Source organism: Zootoca vivipara, chromosome 16, assembly GCF_963506605.1.
Source record: "Zootoca vivipara chromosome 16, rZooViv1.1, whole genome shotgun sequence".
Classification (NCBI taxonomy): domain Eukaryota; kingdom Metazoa; phylum Chordata; class Lepidosauria; order Squamata; family Lacertidae; genus Zootoca; species Zootoca vivipara.
In genome coordinates this window covers 26,978,606-27,005,672 of record NC_083291.1, presented here as the reverse complement: position 1 = coordinate 27,005,672, position 27,067 = coordinate 26,978,606, and the positions used below count along the sequence as shown (strand labels likewise).

At 41.2% G+C, this 27,067-nt stretch overlaps 1 protein-coding gene across 1 annotated transcript in view; it reads right to left on the bottom strand.

Annotated features, from left to right (window-relative positions):
• Window positions 1–7,586: 7,586 nt before the first annotated feature.
• The window catches only part of MAN1A2 (mannosidase alpha class 1A member 2), a 40,981-nt gene continuing 21,500 nt past the window's right edge, over window positions 7,587–27,067 (bottom strand). The window contains exons 5-13 of the mRNA XM_035140789.2: window positions 24,295–24,375; window positions 22,843–22,937; window positions 21,474–21,597; window positions 20,998–21,091; window positions 17,653–17,768; window positions 14,869–15,088; window positions 13,000–13,172; window positions 11,824–11,939; window positions 7,587–8,358 (exon numbers count right to left, since the gene is read on the bottom strand). Coding sequence (XP_034996680.1) covers window positions 8,226–8,358; window positions 11,824–11,939; window positions 13,000–13,172; window positions 14,869–15,088; window positions 17,653–17,768; window positions 20,998–21,091; window positions 21,474–21,597; window positions 22,843–22,937; window positions 24,295–24,375 — 1,152 coding nt within the window. The 3' untranslated portion in view covers window positions 7,587–8,225. The remainder of the gene's footprint in view (window positions 8,359–11,823; window positions 11,940–12,999; window positions 13,173–14,868; window positions 15,089–17,652; window positions 17,769–20,997; window positions 21,092–21,473; window positions 21,598–22,842; window positions 22,938–24,294; window positions 24,376–27,067) is intronic.

Sequence of the window (27,067 nt, the reverse complement as noted above, 5' to 3'; positions counted from 1 at the left end):
TATTTTATGAAATTTATACACCGCTTGGTAGTTTAAAAGCAAACATAAAAAGCGGCTTATGAAAAGATAAAGCAGTAAAGCCAAGGGAAAATCCACAACCCTAAACCACTGAGCCTAAGGCTTGCTGATCAGAAGGTCGGCGGTTCAAATCCCTGCGACAGTGTGAGCTCCGGTTGTTCGGTCTCAGCTCCTGCCAACCTAGCAGCTTGAAAGCACGTCAAAAGTGCAAGTAGATAAATAGGTACTGCTCCAGCGGGAAGGTAAACGCCGTTTCTGTGCACTGCTCTGGTTTCGCCAGAAGCGGTTTAGTCATGACCCGGAAGCTGTCTGCGGACAAATGCTGGCTCCCTCGGCCTTTAAAGTGAGATGAGCGCTGCAAACCCAGAGTCGTCCGCAACTGGACCTAACAGTCAGGGGTACCTTTACCTTTACTCAGTCAGTAAAGCATAAGAGTTGTGGGTTCGAGCCCTGTGTTGGGAAAAAGATTATTGCATTGCAGGGGGATTGTATTAGATATTCCTTGTGGTCCCATCCAACTCTACAATTCTGATTCTATGAACAAAAGTTGAAAATACTGGAGCGGATTAGAATTGCCTCAACTTTCTAAGCATCTGGGTAGACTTGTCCAAAACAGGGATAGGTTTTAGCAGTTGCCAAAGAGTACGGCGAAGGTGCCTGCTTGGCAAAGTGGTAGCGCTGCCACACCAAAAACATCAGTTTCTTGCAAATGTGGAATGGGTGTTATTTATATGGCACCTGTAGTGCCAGTGCTGCTAGTCTGGTTATAGTGCAACCTACATCTCTGAGTGAGATGCAGTTTATTTGACAGGAGAATCTATATTTATTTATCTCCACATCTTTTCTGTCCAGGGACCAGAAAAGATGGCAAAACACTAAAAACTTGTTGAAAGGAAGAAAGTGCAACTGGGCTGTGAGCGACCATAGTAGTTTCCCTCCCAAAGCAATCTCTTGGTGGTAATGAAAGCTTGTCTTTAACTGGCTAATTTGGGCTGCTGCTTGTTTGTAGCTTCCTTTGAAATGTATCCTTTTTAAAAGTTTTTTTTTTACTCCTTTTCCTCCATACATACCGGTAATTTTTTCAGGACTGCTTGAGGCATCTTCAACATCTCTTTATTTGTGCCATCCATAAAGAGTTAGTGCATTTTTATTAGTCTGTAGGTTTTGCCATGTTTATGGAGTTTTAATACTGTATTTTACTATTTTGTGCTTCTGAGCCAACTAGTGAGCCGTGTTACTGGGTGACCCATGTGGGTGTCATGATGATGATGAAAAATCTATTAACTGGCTGTGTCTAAAGTGTCACCTGATGGGGAATCAAGGAATTTAACAAATCCATGTTATTGTTTCTTATTTTTAATGGATGCTTTCCAAAAGGCATTGTTATACTATCTATGGTACCGTAATTCTATCTTAATAATGCCTTTCCACCAGTTTTCCTGAAACAGACATTAGGCTAACTGGTCTGCAAGTTCCTTGATACTCCCTGGACCCCTTTTAAAAATTGGTGTTACGTTGGCCAGTTACATTGGCCAGTTTCCAGTCCTGCAGCATAAGTTTATATATTTCACATTTCTTTGTTAGAAGATCAGCAGTTTCACATTCGAGGTAAAAATTCTTGGGTGGGTGTCATTTGGACCTGGTGATTTGCCCATTTTTAATTTCCAGACTCCCTTCTTGGGAAAGTTAGTTCAGGCACAGGGATCTGCCCATTTCCCCACAGTGAAAACAGATGCAAATAATTCATTCAGCTTCTTTGCAATCTCATCTTCCTCCTTTAGCACATCTTTAACTCCCTTGCTGTCCAACTACCTCCTTAGCAGGAGCCAAGTCTCATTAGTGCAATGCAGCTCTCCTCCCTCTGACAATGAAAGGCAATCCAGGCGGCTACAACTGATTCAAGGGAACTTTTTTTTACTAAGAAAGCACCCTGCACCCACGAGTTTCACACATCTTGAGCAGCTTATAAAAGGATGCAAAATAACAGTAACTTCATTAGCTGAATGAAGCTAATCCCACCTGCTGTCTAGTTCTTTTACTCCCAGGCAAACAAGATACGCTCACAGCACTTTCTTTTAAAGACATTATTTATTTTTTATATACAATATTCTTTTTAAACTTTTAAAAATTACATATGCAGGATGCCAGCTCAGAGACAGCCAGAAGCTCCCCAGTTCACAAGGCTGACTCTTGCCCTTTTTAATATTTCAGAAGAAAAATATAAACTTTAGGAAAGTGAAATAAGAGGCAGGATGACAGCCAACATCCACTATGAATAAGTGTTTCATGGTAGATTGACGAAATCAAGCAGAGGTGCCCCTAGGCCTGTGGTTATAAACAATTGCACCACTACAGATTGACATCACAATAATGAATGAGCCAAGCGCCCTTCATGTGTATTAATGGCAGTCCAAAAGCCAAAAATGGTCACCAACCTGATACATGAAGCCCAGGGATAAGGAACTAGTAGCTCTCCTGATGTTGTCTGACTAAACTCTCACGCTGAGCCAACATAGCTAAGGGGCATAGCTGCCAAGTTTTCCCTTTTCTCGCGAGGAAGCCTATTCAGCATAAGGGAATTTCCCTTTAAAAAAGGGAGAACTTGGCAGCTATGCTAAGGGGCAGGGAAACTGGATGTTGCAGTCATAACATCTGGCAGGTCACAGGTTCCCAGTTCCTACACTAACTGAATTGTTCTTTGTTATCTCCTCGTTTTCAACGGTGTAAAAACTGAACTATACAAGCAATCCAAAAGTGTATGCATATAGAGATCATATAAATAGCTCAAATGCCGTGCTTAAAAAAAAAAACCTGCTGATTGGCTCTGGTTCTCTTAGAAGGATTCTGCCCTAGATATTTACGGCTTTTAAACATATAGGAAAGTTGCCTGTGGAGGTGGTGGGATGAATTATTTCAACCAGCCAAATATTTTCAAGGAAGAAAAATATAAGGAGTATATTTGTAAATGTATAAACATCTAGAGTGGACAATCAAAGAGAGATTTTGTTGTTGTTTAAAAGAGCCCAGGATCTTTGAGAGAATATATTCATTTAAAAAAAAACAACCAGCTGAAGTCAATTAGAGGATTTTTCCTTCATTGAGAGTATTCATTCAGAAAATGGAGCTTTAGTACTCCATGTTAAAAAAATAATTTAAAATATTTGAGTCTAAATCACACGTTCTTGGTCTAGCAGGGGGGAAAGACTATGCAGCAGACGTAGGTATGTCTACTCATAGGCACAGGCAGAATCATAGGCATGTCTACTCAGACGTAAGCCCCTTTGAGTTCAATGGAAGAGTCATCACTGCAATCTGAGTGAGACTTACTTGTGAGTAAACGTATAGAATCGAATATTTGTATGTTCAGCATTTTTATGTCTACAACAGCAAGTGATGACTTGCACATGTGACCACAGAAAGCTTTTGCATTCCACATAAAAAGTATGGAGTCAGGTCACACATCAGTTGCCAGGCATGTGCATAAATAACCTAGTACAGAGAAAATGGGTGTTGTCCATTATTAAAATTTTGTTTGGAGGAGAAAAGTGAGCATGTTGCAAAAATACTGGATAAACCGGAATTGTGTGTTGTTAGAATGTAGGACTTGTAAATAACTAAATCTAACATGTCTGAAGCAAAGTAGAACAGGAGCAACAAAATGTTTTCAAAATCCTACTAATTCTAATGTATTTATTTTTAATTATTACTTTTATCCTTTTTCTTCTTTAAAACAAGAACTCAGTGCATTCATGTACCATTGTTGCAGCTATATTTTAATGGATTCAACACATAGTTTAAACAATTGCTGTGATTATGAGCCTTTCATTATGGCCTGTCAATCTGTGATGTCTTTCACATTTTTAACATTAACAAGTGACACTTCACATGTAGCAGCGTATGAATTCATCCCTCGGATTTTATTAATTCCTGAAAAAGAAAATCAAGAGTCCACTGAAGCCAGACTTGAAGAGCCACACTTCATGGTTGTCAAGAAGGTACACAAACTATAATAGAGTCGTTGTCTCTGTACCTTATAAAGCTTGAGAAGGGAGAGCTTCTCAAAACTCCCAAAACCAAATACTGTGATAAACTCAATAATGAAGCAAACATATTCTATTTGTTGCATGGCCAAACAAGAGGAAAATGGCATTGCATTTGATTAGTGAAATTTTCTGAAGTGGCTTAGGATTTAAAATTTGACATATTTCATGGCAATGAGTTCACCTCATGTAGCAGACTTACCAAAGCAACAAATGCAAGCAGCACTTTTATAACTCAAGGCACAGTGAGAGATAGGAAAGCAAATCGGCAGGCATGAATTCAGACTTTCCATTTCTGGCTCTATATAATTCTGTCCCTGACCTCTCCCTCTAGAATTGGGACAAGTATTTTATTTTTAGGGTGGGGTGTTGTATGTTCTGAAGAATATAAAATAACTTGTAGAGACACACAATGCTTCCCCCCTCCTGATGCAAAAGCAGTGTGCAGAAGTAAAACTCAAATTACTAGCGATTATAACAAGTGGAAAATCTAATTTTAAACCACTCTTTTAAAATGGAACAGAAGTACTTGCCTTAAGTCATTAAATACTAATTAGGTAATTAGTTTCAAGGATGCTTGGAAAGCAATTATAGTAATTTCATTCAGCTTTTGGTTTTCAGCGAATAGCCGCACAAGTCACAATTAACTTGAGTGACTATGAATTATTGGAGTACTTATTTATGCTGAACTTCCAATTTCTATTTTTGGTGATTGTAGTATTGGATTAACCTGTGTCATAAAAGAGCTCTCCATGGGTGATCCTCAGACCCAACCCTCAATCTTGGGAGAAAAAAATTATTTCAATTTTTTCAGAAGGCAAGCATTATTCCTCTTCCTGTCCCCCCCAATATGTTGCTGGAACATACCCCACATTATTAGGGCTAAGTGGATGCAGCTTGATGCTTAGGGGCAGGGTTTGGGTAAGAGGCCTGAAATAGTTCCTCCCACCACTCTCTTCCTTATCACTACTGGCGATTTGCTTAACCTTAGGCCAGGCATCCCCAAACTTTGGCCCTCCAGATGTTTTGGACTACAATTCCCATCTTCCCTGACGACTGGTCCTGCTAGCTAGGAATCATGGGAGTTGTAGGCCAAAACATCTGGAGGGCCGCAGTTTGGGGATGCCTGCTCTAGGCCCATGCTGCAGCACTGCCCAGAGGGAGAGGCAGGTTGAGGCTGCTGGCCTGCTCCTTTTTCCTGTCACTGCTCACTTGCTTGGAGACAGCAAGTGAACAGGGGCAGCAGATCTATGGGGCTCTGTGGGTTGCTAATGTCCACTATTTCACGGGTTGGCTCTGCCCTATATTCCACGTCAGCTGGTTTAACTTGTCACAATGTTCGATTTGTGTCTTCTTCTCTGAAGACCCATGCAAAATATGTGTGTGTGGGGGGGGGTATATACACTTAAAACAGGAAGCCTCTGAGCACATGCATGGGACAGGAATTTGTTTGCAGCAGTAGAACAGAGCCCACAGGCCTTTCACATTTAAAAAATCTACTCTTAATCTTCCCCAAGCTTTCTTTGCTTCAACAGCCTAATTTAGAAAAGTAAAATGAGAAATCTATTTGTTGCTGCTTTTGGTTGTTTTTTTTAATAAAAAAAACAGATGCCAGAAACTGTTGCAGATCTATTACTGTTGCATGGCCAAAAATGGCTACATTACAAATATCTCAGATCTACCAGTGGATCCAGATGCTCAGGCCCATTTTAATCAATATACTCATGCACTTTGGAAACCAGTAAGGGGGTGGGGTAAAGAAGCAAACTCAAAACTGAAAGAAACTGCATGCAGTGTGGTCTGAAAAAGTTTTAAAATAAGCATGGAGGGATGATAGACTGCCAGCACACTGCCAGCTATTCAACAAACAAAACCAGTTAATCCACCTAAGTATTCCCAACAATGACACTATTGTTTGTGCAGTTCTGCTCTAAAATGAAGATTACTATCTGCTGCACATAAATGTTTTAGGAAAGACAAATTTAGCAGTAATGTAATACCAGCATGGGTATGCACTGTTTCCATGTACAGGAAGTGGCTGAAAACTACCGTATTCGGCCTAATACAAAGCCCTATTCCACTCTACTTAGGCTGAAAACCATTCTAGCCCCTTCAATTTTTACTTTTCAACAAAACAATCACTTTGGATATCCATGCATCATACAGTTTTGCCACTGATTTCGATGAGAATATTATCAATGTTCCAAGACTTAGGCTCAATAAACACAGTATAAGCAGCATATGGAGAGCAATTTCCAACATTATGCTAATATTCCAAATTCTATTGCCGGGCTACAGCTCAAAAACAGCACATGATTTTGATTTGCATATGTTGTCTTTTGCATGCAGAATTAGAATTTTGAATTTATTGGGGGCCTGGGAAAGGAAAAGTGAGCATGAAGAAAACATTAGGATGCAGAAATGTAAAAAACAGGATTTTTTTGGGGGGGGCAACATGGGAGTGGAGACCATGGGGTTGTCAAGTAGTTGTGCTAAGCAAGGAATAACTCAACCTCCTGAGGTCTAGAATTCCACCTTTCTCTACTGTAAATATACCATGAAGTTTTAGATTTAACTCTGCAATTATGTGGGCTAGAGACATGCACATATATTGGGTTTCACATTAGAATGCAGCATGATCCTGGCCAGAGGCCCAGCTGTACTGTACCAGTGCAAAGTGGGTAGTGATCTCCATCCTCGGGATTCCAATATGTTAAATATTTAACTTATATTCCACCACAAGTGGATCTTAGGTTTGTTACCAGTTGCCTAGTTAAAATGGTGTGCTGAGTTACAGATCGGCTGTCCTTGAGGCACAGTAAGGTCCCAATGGGATAACTTGGTCAACATTTTTGGATTTCAGCACTCTTTAAAAGGGATGCATACCAACAGAAATAAATGCTTGTAATCTGCGTTCACCAGGAAATCAGATTCCAACGTACATGAAAAATAGTCATACAAAATATTTAAATATCCAACTAACCCCCGCCCAAATACTTAATGGTTCTCTTTTAACTGAAGTGGGGTGGGGGACCTGACAGGAAAGGAGCCATTTCTAACCCAAATTGTTATCAATTGCATTTAGTAATGACAAGGATGCATTGCAAAGTATAATTCACGCAAACTTTTCTGTTGATCTGCTGTCTACTATCATGTACACTCCAGTAAGTGTTATGTTTCCAGTTGCTTAGAAATCAAGTGGTAGGATTTCTATTATATAAGTGAAGGATGGCAAACTCATCCTCACACTTCCGCTGTACCAAAAGATCCAAAAACCAAGCACCATTATACCCACGTAACATCTCTTACAGAATAGTTCTTCCATTTCTGAATAATATACAAATAAAAAAGTGAGAGTTTAATGAAACTCCAGGCTTCATGGACAAATGCTGCGTTATTGCAACTTAGTTGAAGGGAATCTTGACCAAGTGGTAGATGCATTGGGCAGTTTTGTCATAGTGTAAGAAGCAACGCTGCAGTGAATGAAGCTTTCCAAATCCTAAAAGGAAAACCGAGAGAAGTTGCTGATCCTTTTCATATCTCATTTACTGATGAACAATACTACAAGAACAAATGGTTGATCAATATTATTAATAACAAGAATCATAAAAATAGGCAAGGGTCTGAGAGGCACTGGGAATGGCTGCCAGTCTGGACAGACTGATGAAAAGTAGAAAATTCTAAACAGGAGTAGAGGAATTTCAACTCTAGGTGCTATTAGTGCACTTTTGTTGCCTGTCATTGTTTCACTCATGCCATCATCAAAAGAAAAACCAAATGACGTAATATCAGGAATCCACATCATCTGGGCAGGAGATTGCTCACTTCGAAGGTCAGTAGTAGCAGTTCCACTTCACTCCTGTCATAGGGCACGAAACATGTTCCCATGGGCTTCGAATTCTTAAAAACACCATGCTCCACCTTCTCAGTTGCAAATATACAAGGTCTTTCGCTGACATACACTGCACTCGATAGTTTTGGTCATGTATAAAATGGAATTTTTAAATTTATGTACATGCTTAAGAGTGCAGTTTTGATCCTCTCTTCATTCAAAGTTATTCATTAATTAAACAACGCCAGTCTTCTCTCAAGCCTTAAGTCTGAAGTGGTCCATGTAAACAAAACACAGCTAAAACAAAGTATTTTGTCCTTGTCCTGGAATAGTTTCTATCGATATGCATGATTTCCTGAAAGTGTTGTGTTGGCTAGATGTAAAACAGGCAAGGGGTGAGCTTCTGTGTTAAAAACCCAGTGATCCAAAGGTAGGAGATCATCATTGGAGAACAGCAGATACAAATACCTGTCAAAGGAGAGAGAGAAAACAAGTTGGAATGAGCAACAGAAGGTTTGTCACCATGCCTGGTCTAAGTTAGATAACCTCAGAAAAATTAAGGACTTTACGGTTTAAAGTATCACCCATTAAAGAAGTTGTAGCAGATCACTTAATCAAATGAAATTCTATAAATTCTATAATTTGCATACGAACTGCAACAACTGTTCTGAAAGAGAAAATACTATTGTTTCAAATGAAGCAGGAATGTAATCAGAGCAGGTGCTATCATAAAAGAAACATTCCCCCGTATCTCATATAGGACGGAATGCTTCTAGGATGGTTCTCACCATCCATCTTTTTTTAAATAAGTACTTGCTTTTAAAAAATTATGATGGTTATTTTAACTCTTCTGCTCAATTAACTGTGCATTTTATAATGGAGCAAAATGTTTTAATGGATTCATTGTCTAGTTTTTGTTCAAATACTTTTTAAAATAATAATCTCAATCTTATGATTCAGATTTTAACCACCAAAATTAATAACACTGCCATGATTGCCAGAAGTGTTCTCTTTGCAATAACTGGATTGTCACTGCATTTTCAAGACTGAAATGTTATGAATTTAACGTGAACTAATTCCATTTGGCTGTAGTGAAATGCCAGCCTCGTGCTCATTAGCCTTAGTGAAAAGTGTGGTGTTGGCCTGTAAGTCTCAAATGCACACCCATGAACTGAGACCTTTCATTTTCAGACCTCTAAGAGACGTTATCTGATAATATATGCTACCACCTGGGAAGTATTTATTTATAAGACTCAAAGAACAAATCGTTAAGACCCAGCTCAGAAAGCCAAAATGATCTGAGTATTCAAGCAAGGGACACATTAGCTATACAGTGGTACCTTGGTTTAAGGACGCAATTGGTTCCGGGGAACCGTTCGCTCCCCGAGCAGTACTTAAACGGAGTGCCTCTTCCGCGTGTGCGCGAAGCACTGATAGAGCGCTTCTGCGCATGCCGCGCAGATTGCTTCTGTGCATCCGCGCGATCCGCAGATTGCTTCTGCCCATCCGCACACCACGGAACCCGGAAGTAAGCACTTCTGGGTCCACAGAGTACTCAAACTGCAGCGGACTTAAACTGAGGTATGACTGTAGACTAAAATATTTCACAGAATTCTTCACTCAGAATAATGTTTTTCAAGTCATGATTATTTCCTAATCTCTGAAGTTAACACGCTGGGGTAAACACGTTATTCAATAATGCAGTTGCAGTACAGTACACAATAACCTCATTTATTGCCAATGGGAATCCTCCCCACAATCTTTTTTTTTTTTTTTAAAGAAAGTCTACCACTATATTTCATAACTACTCCCCCTCCGCATATGGAAAATAATCCATAAGGCCTTGGTACTTATTTATGTAAAATACACAACAATCTCAAAAATACTGCCTTGACTAAACACCATTTCCCCTTGGGTAACCATTGGCAGGGTAAATAGCATTTGTAATTTATTTTTGCATTGCAGTAAAAAAACAAATGCCATGCTAAATCATGATGTGAATACAAAGTTTGGAAGCTTTTACTTCAGTGCTTGATTAACCATGGTTTGTTATTCTGACCCAACAAAGCATTAATCAGCTGTGGTTAACGTTAATTATGGTTTGTCTGAGCCAAGCCAACCTTTAGTGTGATGTTTGAATCCAGTCAGTAGAAAACAAAAACAAACTCCTGGTAAAACACACCTATAGCCTGACACTATAAAATATCCACCAGTAAACAGGATGTAAACATGTGTTACAGAAGACAACCTTTTTAAAAAGGGACTCAGAGACTATTTAACATATAATAGTGTAAATCATGGGTCCCCAGACTACGGCCCGTGGGCCGGATGCGGCCCAATTGGCCTGCCAATCCGGCCCGCAAAAGGTCTGGGGATCAGCATGGCCATCCTGCACTTTAAAAAAAATTTTTAGAGCCGAGAGCCATTTCCCCCCCTTTGTCGCCATTTCCCCCCTCCTTCATTGTGGCTGGCCAGTAGCAGCCAATCAAAAAGTCGAAGTGCTTCAGGCCCCAGCCAATGGGTGGGCAGCAGATGCACATGTACAGGAGGAAGGGGGCTGTGCTAAGCTGGCTGATCGCCATTTGCAGCAGCCGCTTCTTACCAGAGCAGAGCCAGCCGGAGAAACCCCTTTCTTTGCTGCCGCTCCACCCTCCGCCGCAAGCAGCCCCTGCTGCAAGACACAGATAAGTGTTGTGTGTGTGTGTGTGTGTTTGTGTGTTTCAGCGCTCCTTCTGCGACTCCCTACGCAGCTGCTTAGCCGCGCTGCCGCTCCCGCCGCCGGAGCCGGGCTGGCCCGACCCGCCGCTTGAAGAGGAGATGGCCTGGCGCCGCCGCCTCCCCCGCCGCTGCTCTCTTTCTTGAGGCCCCTGCCGTGGCCGCCCGGATGGCCCCGCCGCCACCGCCACCGCCTCCCCCTCCGCTCTCTTTCTTGCGGCCGCCCGGATGGCCGCCGCCCCCTCCCCCTCCCCCTCCGCTGTCTTTCTTGCGGCCGCTACCACGGCCGCCCCGATAGCCGCCTCCGCCTCCCCTCTCTTTCTGCCGTGGCCGCCCGGATAGCCGCCGCCACCTCTCCCTCTGCTCTGTTTCTTGCAGCCGCTACCGCGGCCGCCCGGATGGCCCCCTCCGCTGCCGCTCTCTTGCGGCTCTCGGCGCCTGGATCACCTCAAAGAGCTGGCTTTGGGATCCTCCTCCGATGTTACCCAGGCCCCTGGCCCACCCCCAGTCCCGGTCAGGCTGCCGTTAGCCCCAGCCCCGGCCCCATCGCTGCCGCTCAGCCTGAGCGCTCCAAATATGGCAGGCGGAGGTGAGCGGGAAAGCGGCTAGGGCCGCTGGGGTCTGGCGGGCTCCTGGCGGGGCTCTGTATGGTGTTGTTTTATTTTAAATATTATTTTGTGTTTATTATTTTATGATTAAAATCATTATCTTAAATTTAAATATTGTATTGTTTTCCTGTTTTTTGTGCACCAAATGCAGTATGTTCAATGCACATAGGATTTCGGCTCCCCACCCCACCCCCAAAAATATAGTCCGGCCCAGCACAGGCCCCCGGCTGAAAAAGTTTGGGGACCCCTGGTGTAAATGATAATTAGTAACAAGGTCAATGTTGCAAACCTTCAGGATCACAGAAACAGTACATCTGTCTTGTCACTAATACTTATTATTTTGATACCCTTTCTATTACGTTAGGTACACTGTGGTGGTCTTTGTGCTTACATCTTGCATTCTGGTGGGTGTACCGCTGCCATTCATCCCATCAATAGATCATTTGTTGACTCCAATTGTTACATTTATTTAAAACATTTATATTACCATTCATCAAAATAGATTCCAGTGTGGTTTACCAAAAAAAATTGCAATTTACCTAAGAAAACAATAATGAAATAGGCAACAATTCTATTCCAAGAAAGTTATCAAGAAGAAAAATCTGCTTACTTTAGGGTTTCAGCAAGGAAGAAGCTTTGCTGCACATCATCATATGTAGGAGCTGAAGAGTAGACATCCTTGACCCCAGAAAATCCACCACTCACTCGACAGTACTTGTCAATGGCCTATATGGGGGGTGGGGGAAACAGAATGAGTGTTCTACTAGACACCTTTTCACTGCTGCACCTAGTTAACACATTCTATTGCGAAACCGTGGAATCCTACCTACCCATATAGTGATGAAGACAGCAAGGGCCAAACAAGACCGAACACGGGGTGTTCATTCACAGTTATGACAAGAAAGATAACAATTTGGTAGCTGAGGGAGTTGTATGCGGGATAACAATATGTGAAATATTATAGTCAAAATGTCCATTAATATGTTCTTGCATTTAATCTGTTCTTGCAGGACATTAAAAATATGGAATTCCCAAATTCCTAGTAATTTTTTTGTAGAGGACTGTTTTTAAAATCAGCAACAACGTAATAAGGTAAGCAGAAATGTTCACTGCAAGTTATGAGACGACTCTTGCTCCTCTAATTATTTCACTAGTACTAGTACTTCATTTATGCTATTACATTTGATTGCCCCATGTCATGTTTTAAATTGATTAATAAACTTGTTCTTTTTTTAAAAAAACATTTGATTGCCCCAGAATACTACTCAAAGCTTTGTTGCATAAAGCATGCAATGTGAAGATGGTTCATGCAAGGTGCTTCTGTCCAATTTCATGATTATCTCTTCCCACTGCAACCCACACTGTTCAGGAGAGTCCACCCCAATTTTCTAGGGGCTTTTGGGGGGGGGGCTAAAGAGGGAGACAAAAGAAAAACATATAATGGGTCTCATGTGCTGCCTTCTGTCTTCATTGTTTAGCATTTACCAAAAAAACAGCCAATAAAACAGCCATATGGTTGTTGACACTCTCAAAGAACTCTAATGAGTTCATGAGACAGGACCTGCCCTTACAGAAGCCACGCTGGTTCTGTTTCAACAAAGGTTCTTCTATATGCTTAGATATATGTTTCTATATACTGCTATTTGTCATTTCTCCTATATGTGCATTTATGTCTCTGCTTGTAAAACAGACAACTATGCAGCAACATAATATTCATCACACTTCATCAGTGAGAGGTTGCCATTAAACATTTTGACTTCCACACAGAAAAGCATTCTGTTGTTACCTGCGCTGCCTCCCAGCCCCACTGCCTGTATTTCGGATCATGTGTGAATCGCCACATATACCAATACGTCTCTATCACCTCTGGTCTTAAAATGTAGTATTTTTCATTTTGCCGTACTGCTACTGCCTCCACACCACCATCAAATTTGAAAGCTTCAGGACCCAATTTTAATGCTGCAGAGGAAAGAGGCAGAGGGGGAGAAACATTTAATGGTTTATTTATGGAAATTGGCAAAAATGACAAGAGAAAATTGGGAGACGGCCTAACCGAAAGTTCCAAAAGGAATGGGAAATTTATAGAGATTACTTTTAAAAAAAAGTGTCCCCAAGTCAAAACCTGGATTTGCTTTGATTAATTTTCACAAACCATAATACCGGTATGGGTTATTAGGATGTGGAAAACAGCAGAAATGATGAAATGATAAAAGAAGCAGTTTAACAACTAGATAAAACAGATGTGCTTTGAGGAAGATGGAAGTCTGTCAGAGAAGAAAAGGAATTAGGAATAAAGAATATGGTGACATAAGTCCATGGGTAAAGACTTATGGATTTATGGTTGTATGCATGTTTCTTGTTTTTTGTGTTTGTTGTTGTCATTTTATTATTTTTATTACTTTATTGTATGTGTTTGTTCAGCAAGTAAGAAAACTAATAAAAAGCATGAAAAATAATTATTATTTATGGAAATTATATATCAAATATGCTAATAACATATATTACTCTATGTTTGTTTTTAACGCTCACAAGTACTGTAATCCTGCGTATAAGACTACTTTTTAACCCAGGAAAATCTTCTCAAAAGTCGGGGGTCGTCTTATACGCTGGGTCGTATTTCTTATACGGCAAGTATATCCCAAACTCTATATTTTAACTGGAAAAGCTGGGGGTCGTCTTCTACGCCCTGTCATCTTATACGTCGGAATATACGGGTACTTTGTGCTTACTAGCACTTGTAACAGTTCTTGCAAATTTGTCCAGGCCTTTTCCAGGCCAGCATGATAACACCCTAAAATCCACTGAAAGAACAATGAATGTGCACACAGTTGTAGAATTAATACTGAATATATTGAACAACTATATGTTTCCTTTACTAAGAATACAGAATTCACTACTCAAGAAGCTTGTTTTAAAAACCTGGTGTAAAAGGAAATTTGAGGTTACTGAAAAATCATGAAACTGACATCTATAGCTCTTAAACTGAATAATGAAATCTACTAAGTAGATTAAGTTATTAAAGGCTGCTTCTCATAGAGATAACTATGGCAAAAACATATTTTATTTCTGGGGATAAATGTCAGAGTGTTATGAACTGTAATTATGAGTAAGTCATAACAAGTGTTAGACTCCAGGAGATGCAGGCTTCATTTTTTCCTACGCATGGTAAATGTAAAACACAATTTTAGATAATCTAGATTTTGCTACTAGCTTCAATAAAAATACAGTTAAAATGAACTCAAATATAGATAATTTCTCACCTTACAAAGACGTGTAGCATATAGTTTTATGTTCATCATCCAGTTAAATTGTTTGAAGCCAACAATAAGAATACTCCTACTGGTTTGAACTGTTACAGGATTTTATTGTGTAATTTAATAACCTCCTTTTCTATCTTTCACACAATTCATGACTACCAAGAACTGATGGTGTTTTTATGCAGCTTTCTCTCTTGGCAAAACAAAGTTTAAATGCACACGTCATATTCACCATTCAAGCTCAAAGGGCATGAGCTAAAAAATAATAATCTCCTACACAGTTTATTTTCTCCACATTTTCATGTACTTTCAAAATTGCTCCAAATATAGCCTCATTACCATTAGTAAGTATTAAGGGAAAAAGCCACCCATAACTTAAAACAGGAAAGGATACCTACTTGTCCTGTCATATGATTCATGGCACGTATGTGCAATTTCTGCTCCAAGCTGTAGGTAGTGTCCAGCCTTATCATCTCGGGAACCATCTGCTCCAAGAGCAAACAATCCTCCAGCAAAGCATGTGAGATGGCCCATTTTTCTCTCAAGGTGGCCATTCTTCCACTCCCCAATAAAAGTTAGGCCTCCACTGGACTTTCTGATAAGATGCTTCTCTATGGCCTATAAGAAGAAACAGAAAAGCTTTAGTTACTTCAAATATTCAAAATATTCACTATCACAAGTGCATCCTTTATGCTTTGCATTAATTTTTACACACACACACAGACTTCTGTCTTTCCAAGCAAGTCTTTTCTCTCCTGCAAAACACTCAATGAGCCACATAGGTACAAATGAATAACAATGATTTACAGGATGGGAGTCCTCAACAAGACAAGAGTTAAGTAGCCACTTACCTCTTTGTAAAGGGAGGGAGGGAGAGAGAGTAGAAAGAAGTTACCTAGTTCCTGCTCTGTCATGCATGATGGAAGTTAAGCATTTATCCTGCATCACCATGTCCCACAGAATTAGAGGTGTGGGTTAGGAGAAGAGCAGAGGCATAGCTTAGCGAGTCACACCTTCATTCTCCTCCGCTCTTCTCCAGAGACAGAGCTATTACACTGGAGGTGTGGGTTTGTTTTTCAGAGGGGTGCATCTACATTAAAGGTAAAGGTAAAGGACCCCTGACAGTTAAATCCACTCGCGAACGACTCTGGGGTTACAGCGCTCATCTCACTTTACTGGCTGAGGGAGGCGATGTTTTTCCGGTCATGTGGCCAGCATGACTAAGCCGCTTCTGGCAAAATCAGAGCAGCACACATAAACGCTGTTTACCTTCCCGTCGGAGTGGTACCCATTTATCTACTTGCACTTTGACGTGCTTTCGAACTGCTAGGTTGGCAGGAGCTGGGACCGAACAACAGGAGCTCACCCCGTCGTGGGGATTCGAACCGCCAACCTTCTGATCAGCAAGCCCTAGGCTCTGTGGTTTAGACCACAGTGCCACCCGTGTCCCTATGTGTGTACATAGGTGAGTGGAAAGACCCTCGATGCAGCTTTTCTTGAAAAAAGATTAATAGATCATCTATTCCACACTTCCCCAACCTAGCATCCTCCAGATGTCGTCGAATGCCAACTCCTATAAGCCCAACCAATATGGCCAATGGTCAGCCAGTATGGCCAATAGTTAGCCATGATGGGAGATGTAGTCCAGATAAGGCTATTCTATTTGACTAGGGCCTTCTGACTCCTTCAGCCTAGCAGTGCAACACTCAGGGTCCTAAATCATACTATCCAAACACAATTAAAAAATGCAGATTAGGCTGTAATCCTATTCTTTCCCCCCTTACTTTGGAGTAAGCTCCAGTGACTTCAGTAGATCTTAACTCTGAGTAGACATAGTTAATATTGTGCTGTCAGCCATTAAATTCACAAATACTGACATGAGCACTTTGCACATCACATGGGATTTGGAGTAGCATACAAGCTGCTGTAAGACAAACTCCAACTTAGAATAATAGAATCACAGAACAGTAGAGTTAAAGGGGAATCTCAACTAGATCATACATGACAGATGACCATTCAACCTCTGCTTAAAAACTTTCCTGGCTTCTTACTTCAAGGGAAATTCAACAAATCAGGATTATTGGACATTTACTGGGAACAATGCAAATCCATATACCAAGAGAGAGAGAGTTAGCTTTCCATTTCTATTTACAAGACCACTGATTTTTACACACACACAAAGCAACACAGACCAGTGGGTGGTATTCTCTCTTTTAAAAGCAAGCATATTCATGAAACCTACTTAGAATTAAAGGTAGTGTACCAGAATAAGGAACTTCACTAAGAAAAGGTAACCTATTTGAGCAAGGGGTTGGTTGAAAATCTTGGCTCAAGAACTGTTCTCTGCTCACAAAATTTATAAACTCTAAGCTAGGAGGAGCATTTCCATGTGGATGTTGAAGTTCTGGAAGCAGGTCTGTATTTTACTTATAATGTAAAGGTGGGGGCAGATTCTACTAGTAGTGGGTTGTTGTTTTCAAATAGTCATAGCAGAAGGAAGCAGTGCTCAGTAAAGGCTGGTGTTTCCTTCTGTCAACTTTTAATGCTAATATTGGCAAATGACACTTTTTAGAGGTTTCCAAGTCAACAGCTACTCTGACACTGCAGTGATGGTAGGAATCTATAGAACTGCAATATTTTGCTCGCATGCAACGTGTAGAAGACAAGTCTGGGAAGTCTGATCCAGAATGTCAGCCAGTATTTGTTCAGTTACAATACTGCTGAAACAATTCAGGGTAGGGAATCACAATCCAGTTCTCACAGCATTTACACAGTTGTATAAATATAGTGCTTACTGCAGGTCTGCACAACTTCTGATCTACCAAATGTAGAATTCTGGCTACAGCTCGGCAGCCAGCAAGAGCTTAATAAGCCTGCTTTTGTTGCCTGCCTGAGTCTGCAAAAACAGGTTCGAGTGGTGCGGTGGGTTAGGGTTATAAAACTCCTGTTAGTCCACAATATGCAGCTAACAAACTGTGTTCAAAATGGGGAGCTCCACAGTTTTATAACACCAGCTTCAGAACTGAATCAAGACGGTATATCTGTACATATTGTATATCTTGCTGCCCTAAAAAGAGTTAGAAACAAAATAATCCTTTGCATTTTAAGGGGAGAAACATTTTTAAAATTGACATTCTCGTTCTGTATGTAGGGAAGGGGGGAAAGCAATGCACTATAATCACCTCAATAGCATCATCATACATTTTCCTTGCCTCCATGTCCATCTTATCTGACATCAACCATGCTTTCAGCAAGTACTCGTAGAAACTGTCTCCCAATCCACCCATGGAAGTGTGATCTGCAACAAAGAAGGAGAAAGAGGGTAAAATTTGGTGTGGGCAGTACTACCTAGATTTGCCAGGGCAAACTCCATAGAATTATATCAAATATTACTCATACTCAAAGTAGATTCAGTGAAATGAATGAACATGACCGATTTTGTAAAACCTAGCTGGAAATAACCCTCAAGTCTGGAAAAGCACCTGTTTTAAAAATTGTCTCCATCAATCTGTGGTTTAAGAATTTGGTATGCTAAAAATAACTTATTTTGCATCACAATTCATCTTACACCACTGACATGGAAAATGATTTCCTTTTCCCATCACTGATTAGCTTTGCAACGTGTTTTTGACACAACAACTTAAATGCCTAATCCCAGACCCATGATGGAACACACAATTACATATTGGGAAACCTGAGAAGCATCTCACATAACGTGCCAATCACGGAACAGCAAAGTGGGCTTTTCATTTCATTCCATATTAAAATTATATTACTTGACTGTTCCTATTCAATTTACACAGTAAGATTGAGTGGGGCGAGTAGGGAAGCTGCCTTAGACCTTGGATTCCAGTCAGAAAACACAATATTGGACAAGTGGATCAATAATCTGACTCAGTATATATGCAAACTGGCTCTTAGCTTATCTACTTGGCCACAATATCTGCACTGGAAGCTCTCCAGGACTGTGGTCATATTACTGCTCAATGTTCACTCTTGAGTTAACTAATCTTTTCTGATCTCTTCAGAGGTTTGTGTGCTGGGGTCAGCAGCATAAAGCTGGTTTCTTTTCAAGCCAACTTTTGCCATCAAGGAAATCTTTTAAAACCTTAAGACTTTTTAAAGTGAATTAAGCCATCAGACTGACAGATTTGAAGAAAGTAACTACCCCCACATGCAGAACATGTACCCATTGCTTTTTTTCTGGAGAAAAAGGTGGGAGAACTCACCAGTTAGTTAGTTAGTTAGTTAGTTAGTTAGTTAGTTGGTTGGTTGGTTGGTTAAGTTAGTTTATTGCAGACCCAGTCGCAGTGACCCCACTCCCCTGAGGCAGTGGCTAAATGTAATATGTGATTAATAAACTCAAGCCGACAATGATCTGTGTTAGAAATGGCCACAACTTTACTGATTACAAATATAGGTGGGTTTTTGGCTCAGGCATTGGGTGTTTATCTGTTCCAGGTCGCCCAGACAAAAAAATAAGTATTTAATTTAAAAAGAGAAAGGGAACTCAGTTTCCCTGAGTTTCTGCTAAAAACACCCTGCATGTACCTCATAGCAAAAGAAAAGTAAGTTGCTTACTGGTGACTGGTTTTTTCAGGTGGTTATCTGTGTAGTCACAACATATGGGTTCTGTCCTTGCACTGACCTATGTTCAGAATTTTCTAGAGTTCAACAGACATTCTGGCAGGAAACCCACTCCCATCCTCAGTGCACATGCTCCAGGAGCATGTCTCGCACTTTCCTGCTCAGTTACTTTTGGACCACTGCAGCATCTATATAAGGAAGTGCAGGAGAACAGCAGCATCTGGAGTGTAGGAGGTGGTAGGCTATCTGACTGCACAGATGACCAAAGGACTGCAGTCACAGGTAAGCAACCTGCAATCTTCAGCTGCAGGTATGAAATCGAGAAATACACTTCACACATATAAACAAATGAACTCAAGTCCACAAAAGCATATGCCAAGATACCATGTCTTAAAGGCGTCACAAGACACTTTGTTGTAATCCAACTGCCCCTCTGGAAAGAAGTAAGTAAACCAGTTTTTCCTCTTTGTGATTTCTATGCAGTCTCACAAATGGTTAAACAGCAGGCTGACTTACCCAGAGGCATGGCAGGTGCATAAAAAAATCACAGTGCTCAGCACAGCTCGTCCCACAACACTGACAGGAAAGGCTGAGGTTATTGGGGGTGGGTGGGTCTCCCATCTTGACAACTGTTTATAGACCAGGCATCCCCAAACTTCGGCCTTCCAGATGTTTTTGACTACAATTCCCATCTTCCCCGACCACTGGTTCTGTTAGCTAGGGATCATGGGAGTTGTAGGCCAAAACATCTGGAGGGCCACAGTTTGGGGATGCCTGGTTTAGACCATGGGTATGCAAACTAAGGCCCGGGGGCCAGATCCGGCCCAATTGCCTTCTAAATCTGGCCCACGGATGGTCCGGAAGTCAGCGTGTTTTTACATGAGTAGAATGTGTCCTTTTATTTAAAATGCATCTCTGGGTTACTTTTGGGGCATAGGAATTTGTTCTTCTTCTTTTTCCAAAATATAGTCCACCCCCCCACAAGGTCTGAGGGACAGTGGACTGGCCCCCTGCTGAAAAAGTTTGCTGACCCCTGGGTTTAGACTCACTTGTAAGGACATTGTTTGCAGCACCACATCAGATGTTCAAGCCACTGTATGGTATCAAGCCATAGCTAAAGAAAATTTCAGAGGATGCAGCAAAGCTGTAGACTCCTTGCCCTCTACTTCCATGGGTGTTTTAGAAATTCCTTTGGGAAACTAAGAACTACTAAAATTTAGTTAATGGACTTGCTGCTGGGATCCAATACTTTGGAGAAGCTGGTTCTGATTGTGAAACTATCTACATAAACTAATAAATGAAGCTTGCATTGTGCAGCATAGATACATAATCCTGGAAGTTACTGAAGTCAAACTCCCCAAATCAAAGCTTGGTGCAATTGTGCATTGAAAGAGGCAGAACTATTATTACTATTAGCCAGGACATGATACAGGAAACAAGAACATAAAAGAGGAGGATGGAGCATGAGAGTATGAAGCTTGTTCCCAATGGCTAAACCAGGCATCCCCAAACTTGGCCCTCCAGCTGTTTTGGGACTACAACTCCCATCATCCCTAGCTAACAGTGTTGTAAGCCAAAGGGCCACTGCCACAACAGGACCAGTGAACAGGGATGATGGGAATTGTAGTCCCAAAACAGCTAGAAGGCCGAGTTTGGGGCTGTCTGGGCTAAACTATGGTCTGGGCTGGGATGTCTGAAATGGGTCTCAGAATGTGCCTGTGTGTGTGTGTGTGTGTGTGTGTGTGTAGATCAGGCATGTCAAACCTGCGGCCCTCCAGATGTTTTGGCCTACAACTCCCATGATCCCTAGCTAGCAGGACCAGTGGTTGGGGAAGATGGGAATTGTAGTCCAAAACATCTGGAGGGCCGCAGGTTTGACATGCCTGGTGTAGATAGATAGATATAATCCAATTTGACATAAATGTGGAGGAAGTACTCACGCTGCCCCCAGCGCCCAGTCCTTGGATTCAAGTAGTTTGGATAAAGCCCATTAGGGCGGTCCATTTTTTGAAGTAGTTTACGAATATGCATGACCTAAATGAAAAAAAAAAATCATAATCACAGCTTAGTCTCAATACATCAAATCCTCTTCCATCAATTAAACAAGTTTAAATTGGTGCCCTAACAAATTTTGAAGAACTAGGCAGACTTTTAAAAACCATTTCATTATAAATTGTCAATCAATTAATGGTCCTGGATGGTATATGTATTTTAATATATGCATTATTTCCTTATTATTATTATTATTATTATTATTATTATTATTATTAAAATTTGTACCTGCAGGTCTCAGGGCAGTTCACAACATAAAATCACAATATAAAAACACATAATACATAATAAAAACAATATTTATAGTCACTGTCAATGAATATCTACACACTTCTTATTACACCAGAAAGAGCACAAAACTAACCTTATCATAGTAGACAGGGTTGCCAGTCAAGTAGCTCAGGTGTACAAATTCCATGTGAAGTGTGCCAAACTCAGATAGGATACTGCTGCCAGCAGATGCCCAGCCCCAGTTGCGACCTACACCACTGGCAAGAGAAAGAACACATTAGAAACTGACAGGAAAAAAGATTAAAGGGTAAATATATACAAATATTTGGTACTGGCATTGTTCTATATAGGAAGAGGTTTAGCAATTTATCTATTTCTGTTAAAGGCAAAGACCAATCAGCAACAGAGTACTGGGGAAGATAAGCACAAGTCAAAGGAAAAAAGTGTGCTTGAAATAAGAACCAACAGTGAAAGGATCACCCCCAAACTTCACTACTACTCAACATGATAGCACAGCTAACATCGGACTCCAAAGACACCACATATAGGTATTTAATTGTACAGAAAAATCCCTTAGCAGGCATTGAGACATCCTACTATCAGTGGCCAAACATAGGTTTTTGCTACTCCTGATTTCCAGTCTTCCTCTTGCCTCAACAACAGTCAAGGCGACATTTTTCCATCTGCGCCGTATCAAGCAGTTGGTCCCCTACCTTTCCTGCCCCGACCTGGCCAGTGATCCATGCGACAGTCACCTCCAGGCTTGACTACTGTAACTCGCTCTACGCGGGGCTGCCCTTGAAATTGTCCCAGAAACTCCAGTGGGTGCAAACTGCTGCAGCGAGGCTCCTTACGGGGACTTTGCCATGGGAGTATATTCACCTAGTGCTTTACCAGCTGCACTGGCTTCCGGTTGAGTACCGGGTCAGGTTTAAGGTGCTGGTTTTGACATTTAAAACCCTATGCGGCCTAGGACCCTCGTACTTACGGGACCGCCTCTGCCGGTATGCCCCACAGAGGACCCTCAGGTCCACAAATAGTAACAGCTTAAGGGTCCCAGGCCCTAAAGAAGCAGGACTATCCTCCACAAGGGTCAGAGCCTTTCCAGTGATGGCACCGACCTGGTGGAATGCTCTGTCCCATGAGACTAGGGCCCTGCAGGACCTGATCTCCTTTCGCAGGGCCTGTAAGACAGAGTTATTCTGCCTGGCCTTAATTTAGCCTGATCTGTTATCACTTTTCCCTTTCCTTTTTTATGAAGAAACCCTTCTGGGTCCCCACATCAAAATTTTCCCTTGTCTCCTTACTGGCCTTAGCAGGACTAACTTGGCCAGTTGCCCTGATGATGCTATATTGATGTGTATTTTACATTGTTTTTGGTTGATGCTTTATATTCATTGTTAGCCGCCCTGAGCCCAGTTTCTAAACCGGGAAGGGCGGGGTATAAATAAATTATTATTATTATTATTATTATTATTATTATTTTATCATTCTCCTCATACCTTTTCAAATTCACCATTGCCCAGGGAATCCCTGTGGGTGTATTGAAGGCAGGAATAAGTTTTCCTGCAAGTTGGACCGCTTTTAACTTGAAAACCTGTAACACAAGAAAGGAAGTTGAGCGCTTGTCCATTTTTTTCTGCGCAATCTTATACATATCTTCTTAGAAGTAAGTCCTTACGCAAGTAAGCATAGAAAAGTGCAGGTTGGGTTATTTTAAATCTTTTCTATCCCATACATATTCTGATATTGGCCCCAAATGGCTCATAACAAACAATTAAAAACACAACAACAAAACATATTCAATAGTTAGTAAAAGCAACATGAATATAAATGATCACAAATTATACACAAAAATAAAATTTTGGGAAAGGCTAGAGCAAATTTATAAAAAAGTTTTAGCTGGCACTTAAAAGACAGCAGTGCAGGTTCCCTAACAAGTTCTCCATAATCTGGGTGCCACCACAGAAAAGGCCCTGCTCCTGCTCCATCTGGGATATCTGAGGTTGGGGGCACCCAGAGCACCTCTCAAGCTAAGATCTTAATGAGACATGGGCAAGTTCATATGGGAGCAAGTGATCCTCCAGATACAGAATGGTACCCACTGCAGATCTTTCATGATCTGTTTCATATGCTGCAGTTAAAACCTTGCTGCAAACCATCAACTAAGACCTCAATTTTTGACAACTGATTTCAGGCAGGGTGACAAATGCTCATCATAATTATTGGCAAATTTTGTGCCAAATTCTGCAACCTGAATATAAAACTTAAACTACCTCACACGTATTTTATTAGTTTCCATGGGGAGAAATGTGTTTTCCACAGTACTAGAGCACTCCCCCTTAATCTCTTTTGGCTCCAGATATTTCATTTAAATGCCTCTCTTTAATAAAATGAGAACGGTTTCTGTGGCCAATGCCCAGCATTTTGAGTTTTCTGCATTTGTACGGAATTTTAAAATTCATATCGCTCCTGATTACAGCTATGAGTTTGTGGCACTGTGGTCTAAACCACAGAGCCTAGGGCTTGCCGATCAGAAGCTTGGCGGTTCGAATCCCCACGACGGGGTGAGCTCCCTTTGTTTTGTCCCAGCTCCTGCCTACCTAGTAGTTTGAAAGCACGTCAAAGTGCAAGTAGATAAATAGGTACCACTCCAGCTGGAAGGTAAACGGCGTTTCCGTGCGCTACTCTGGTTCGCCAGAAGCGGCTTAGTCATGCTGGCCACATGACACAGAAGCTGTCTGTGGACAAACGCCGGCTCCCTCGGCCTATAGAGCGAGATGAGCGCCACAACCCCAGAGTGGTTCGCGACTGGACATAACTGTCAGGGATACCTTTACCTTTACCTATTAGTGAGGCCTATGAAGTAGCAAGAAAACAAGCCTATGTTCCTTTTTAAGGAAATTATGCAAAAGGTTGCGCATATTTCAACAATTATATTATAATCCACTTACCTCCTGACCTGAAAGGTAATAGGCCGCAAGCAAGCCACCAATGAAGCGGATGTTGACTTCAAAGACAGATACCTCTGAATTCTTGAGACAGAAAAAAAGGATACAAGCTAGATATTAGTATAGAGTGTGTAGATTAATCACAAATTATTACAGTGAATTTATTTTTTAATTAAATATGTATCCTATCCTTCTTTCTGAAGATTCCTAGGGTGGCACTTCTTGTTTTAAATAATGTATTCCTGTAAATGTTTCTTTGGAGATATAAACCCATTTTACAGAACAGGTTTTAGAGTTAGTGTTACCTCCTATGCAAATTAACAGTATACTTTTCTGGCTAAGGAGCCCTTTCACATCAAGAAAGCTCACATTCTGTGCTTAATTATGAAAATAAGGACAATGTCTGCAAATGTGTTGTTTCACATATACATTAAACTTCCATACTTTATTATGAATTGATTTCAACTTTCTGTGCAATTTGGCTCCCACACCTTCTTGTAGTAGCAAGGTGGCAAAAGAGATGTGTGTAAGTTGCAGGTGTGTTGTGGTGTATTGTTAATAGAAAGCTAATAGGAGTCATGAACTGCTGCCATCTTTTTTAATTTTGTGAAAAATGATCTCACATAAGAGATAAAACTCTTATAGCCATATCTGTACAATGTGTTGGGCTCATAACTGTGGTACATAAAGCTCCATTCAGGAAAGATATCAAGAGCTCCAAATATCTTTTATACGGAGAGACAACAAATTGCATTTTATAAATATTTCACAACCTGAAAGCAATGGCTAACTAAAATCTTCCATTAGCATACAAGGGATATACAGTAATCTTCTTCGTAAGATATAAAATCTGACTTTTGGTGGAAAGTTTAACCGCCAAGATGCAAGAGAGCTGGTGTGAGCAAAATCCTTTCTCACTTTGTTTTCCATGCCCCAAGTATTCAAAATCACAGTTTCTTAATCAAGAGATCAAAAAAAAAAAAAATTAAGGAACTATAACTAGTTGGTCATTCACTTTCTGATTGATGAGTGCGACGAACCCCCTCGCCGATGTTGCCAATAGATTATGAGACTAAAGGGTACAGGGGTAAAGCAATCCCCACTCAATTCCTTACGCCTTAAAATAAACCCCTCAATTCAGGGCTTCTCAGTAAAGAGAGTAATTCCAGCTTTCATGGCCTGATCTCACAAACACTCAGGGCTATTTGAAAGAACAACCTCTTGCCTACAGAACAGGGACTCCCTCAACTCAGATCCCCACTGTATCAGTCTGCCATATCACCCTGGCAAAATTGTGGCACTCTAGGTTTTTACCATACTGCCCTTCCTGTGTGACTCTAGGACACAAACTATCCCCTTTTCCTTAGGTAAGTTTTGCCCTTTTCTGAGTCTTCACCTCTGTGAGTATTAATACGCTGCTGGAATAACCAAGACGATATTCTTTGGCACAAAAAGATGAATTTTATTTTCTTGAGAACATAGGTTTTTCTTTTCTTAACGATGCATAAGTTTACAAGCTTAGTTACAGTTATACATTAACTCTGTCAGACTTTAACTTCAAGTTATCCTAAAACTAACCTAAACCACCACTATCCTGGCCCCACACCCTTCTTCTTCCCTCTTCGTCACCACACTCCCCCTCTTCCAACTGCCAAAACGGTTATTCCTTCCTTTTTAAACCAGGCCCCACCCCGCCTCCTAAAGATGCGCTGTCAGTTAAGATGCGCTGTCAGGTGGATTAACTCTTTCTAATCCAGGGTGTAATACATCTTCCATCCTGGGGCTAATCTGTTACAATGAGCTTTCATACAGAAACAGAACTGTAGACTTAGAAAGGATCCTGAGGGTCATCATTCTAGTCCAACCCGTTGCCATGCAGGAATCTATACATGGCAGGTGGCCACCCAATATTTGCTTAAAAACCTCCAAGTAAACAGTGGGACGCAGGTGGCGCTGTGGGTTAAACCACAGAGCCTAGGGCTTGCCGATCAGAAGGTTGGCAGTTTGAATCCCCGCAAGAGGGTGAACTCCTGTTGCTTGGTCCCTGCTCCTGCCAACCTAGCAGTTCGAAAGCATGTCAAAGTGCAAGTAGATCAATAGGTAGCGCTCCGGTGGGAAGGTAAACGGCTTTTTCGTGCACTGCTCTGGTTCGCCAGAAGCAGCTTTATCATGCTGGCCACATGACCTGGAAGCTGTACGCCGGCTCCCTCGGCCAATAAAGCGAGATGAGCGCCACAACCCCAGAGTCGGTCATGACTGGACCTAATGGTCAGGGGTCCCTTTACCTTTACCTTACTAAAGAGAGTCCACCACCTCTCGTGGGAATCTGTTGCATTATTGAACAGCTTTTCCTGTCAGAAAGTTATTTCTGATGTTTAGTCAGAATCTCCTTTCTTGTAACTTGAATCCATTGGTTCGGGCCCTCGTCTCTGGTGCAGGAGAAAACAAGATTGCTCCATCTTCCATGTTGACAACGCTCTTTACCAGGCCAAACATACCCAATTTCCTCAACCATTCCTTATAACGCTTGGTTTCCAGTCTTTTTATCACATTGGTCACCCTCCCTCTGCACACATTCCAGCTTGTCAATATGTTTCTTAAATTGTGCTGCCCAGAACTGGACACTGTACTCCAGTCTTATATTTGTGTAGCTGGTTCTTCCTGCCTAAGTCTACAGCCATACATTTGTCCTACTGAAATTCATTTTGTTAGTGTGGGCAATGTTTCTCAATCTGTTATGGTCATCTTGAATCCCAACTCATTCTTTACCAGCATT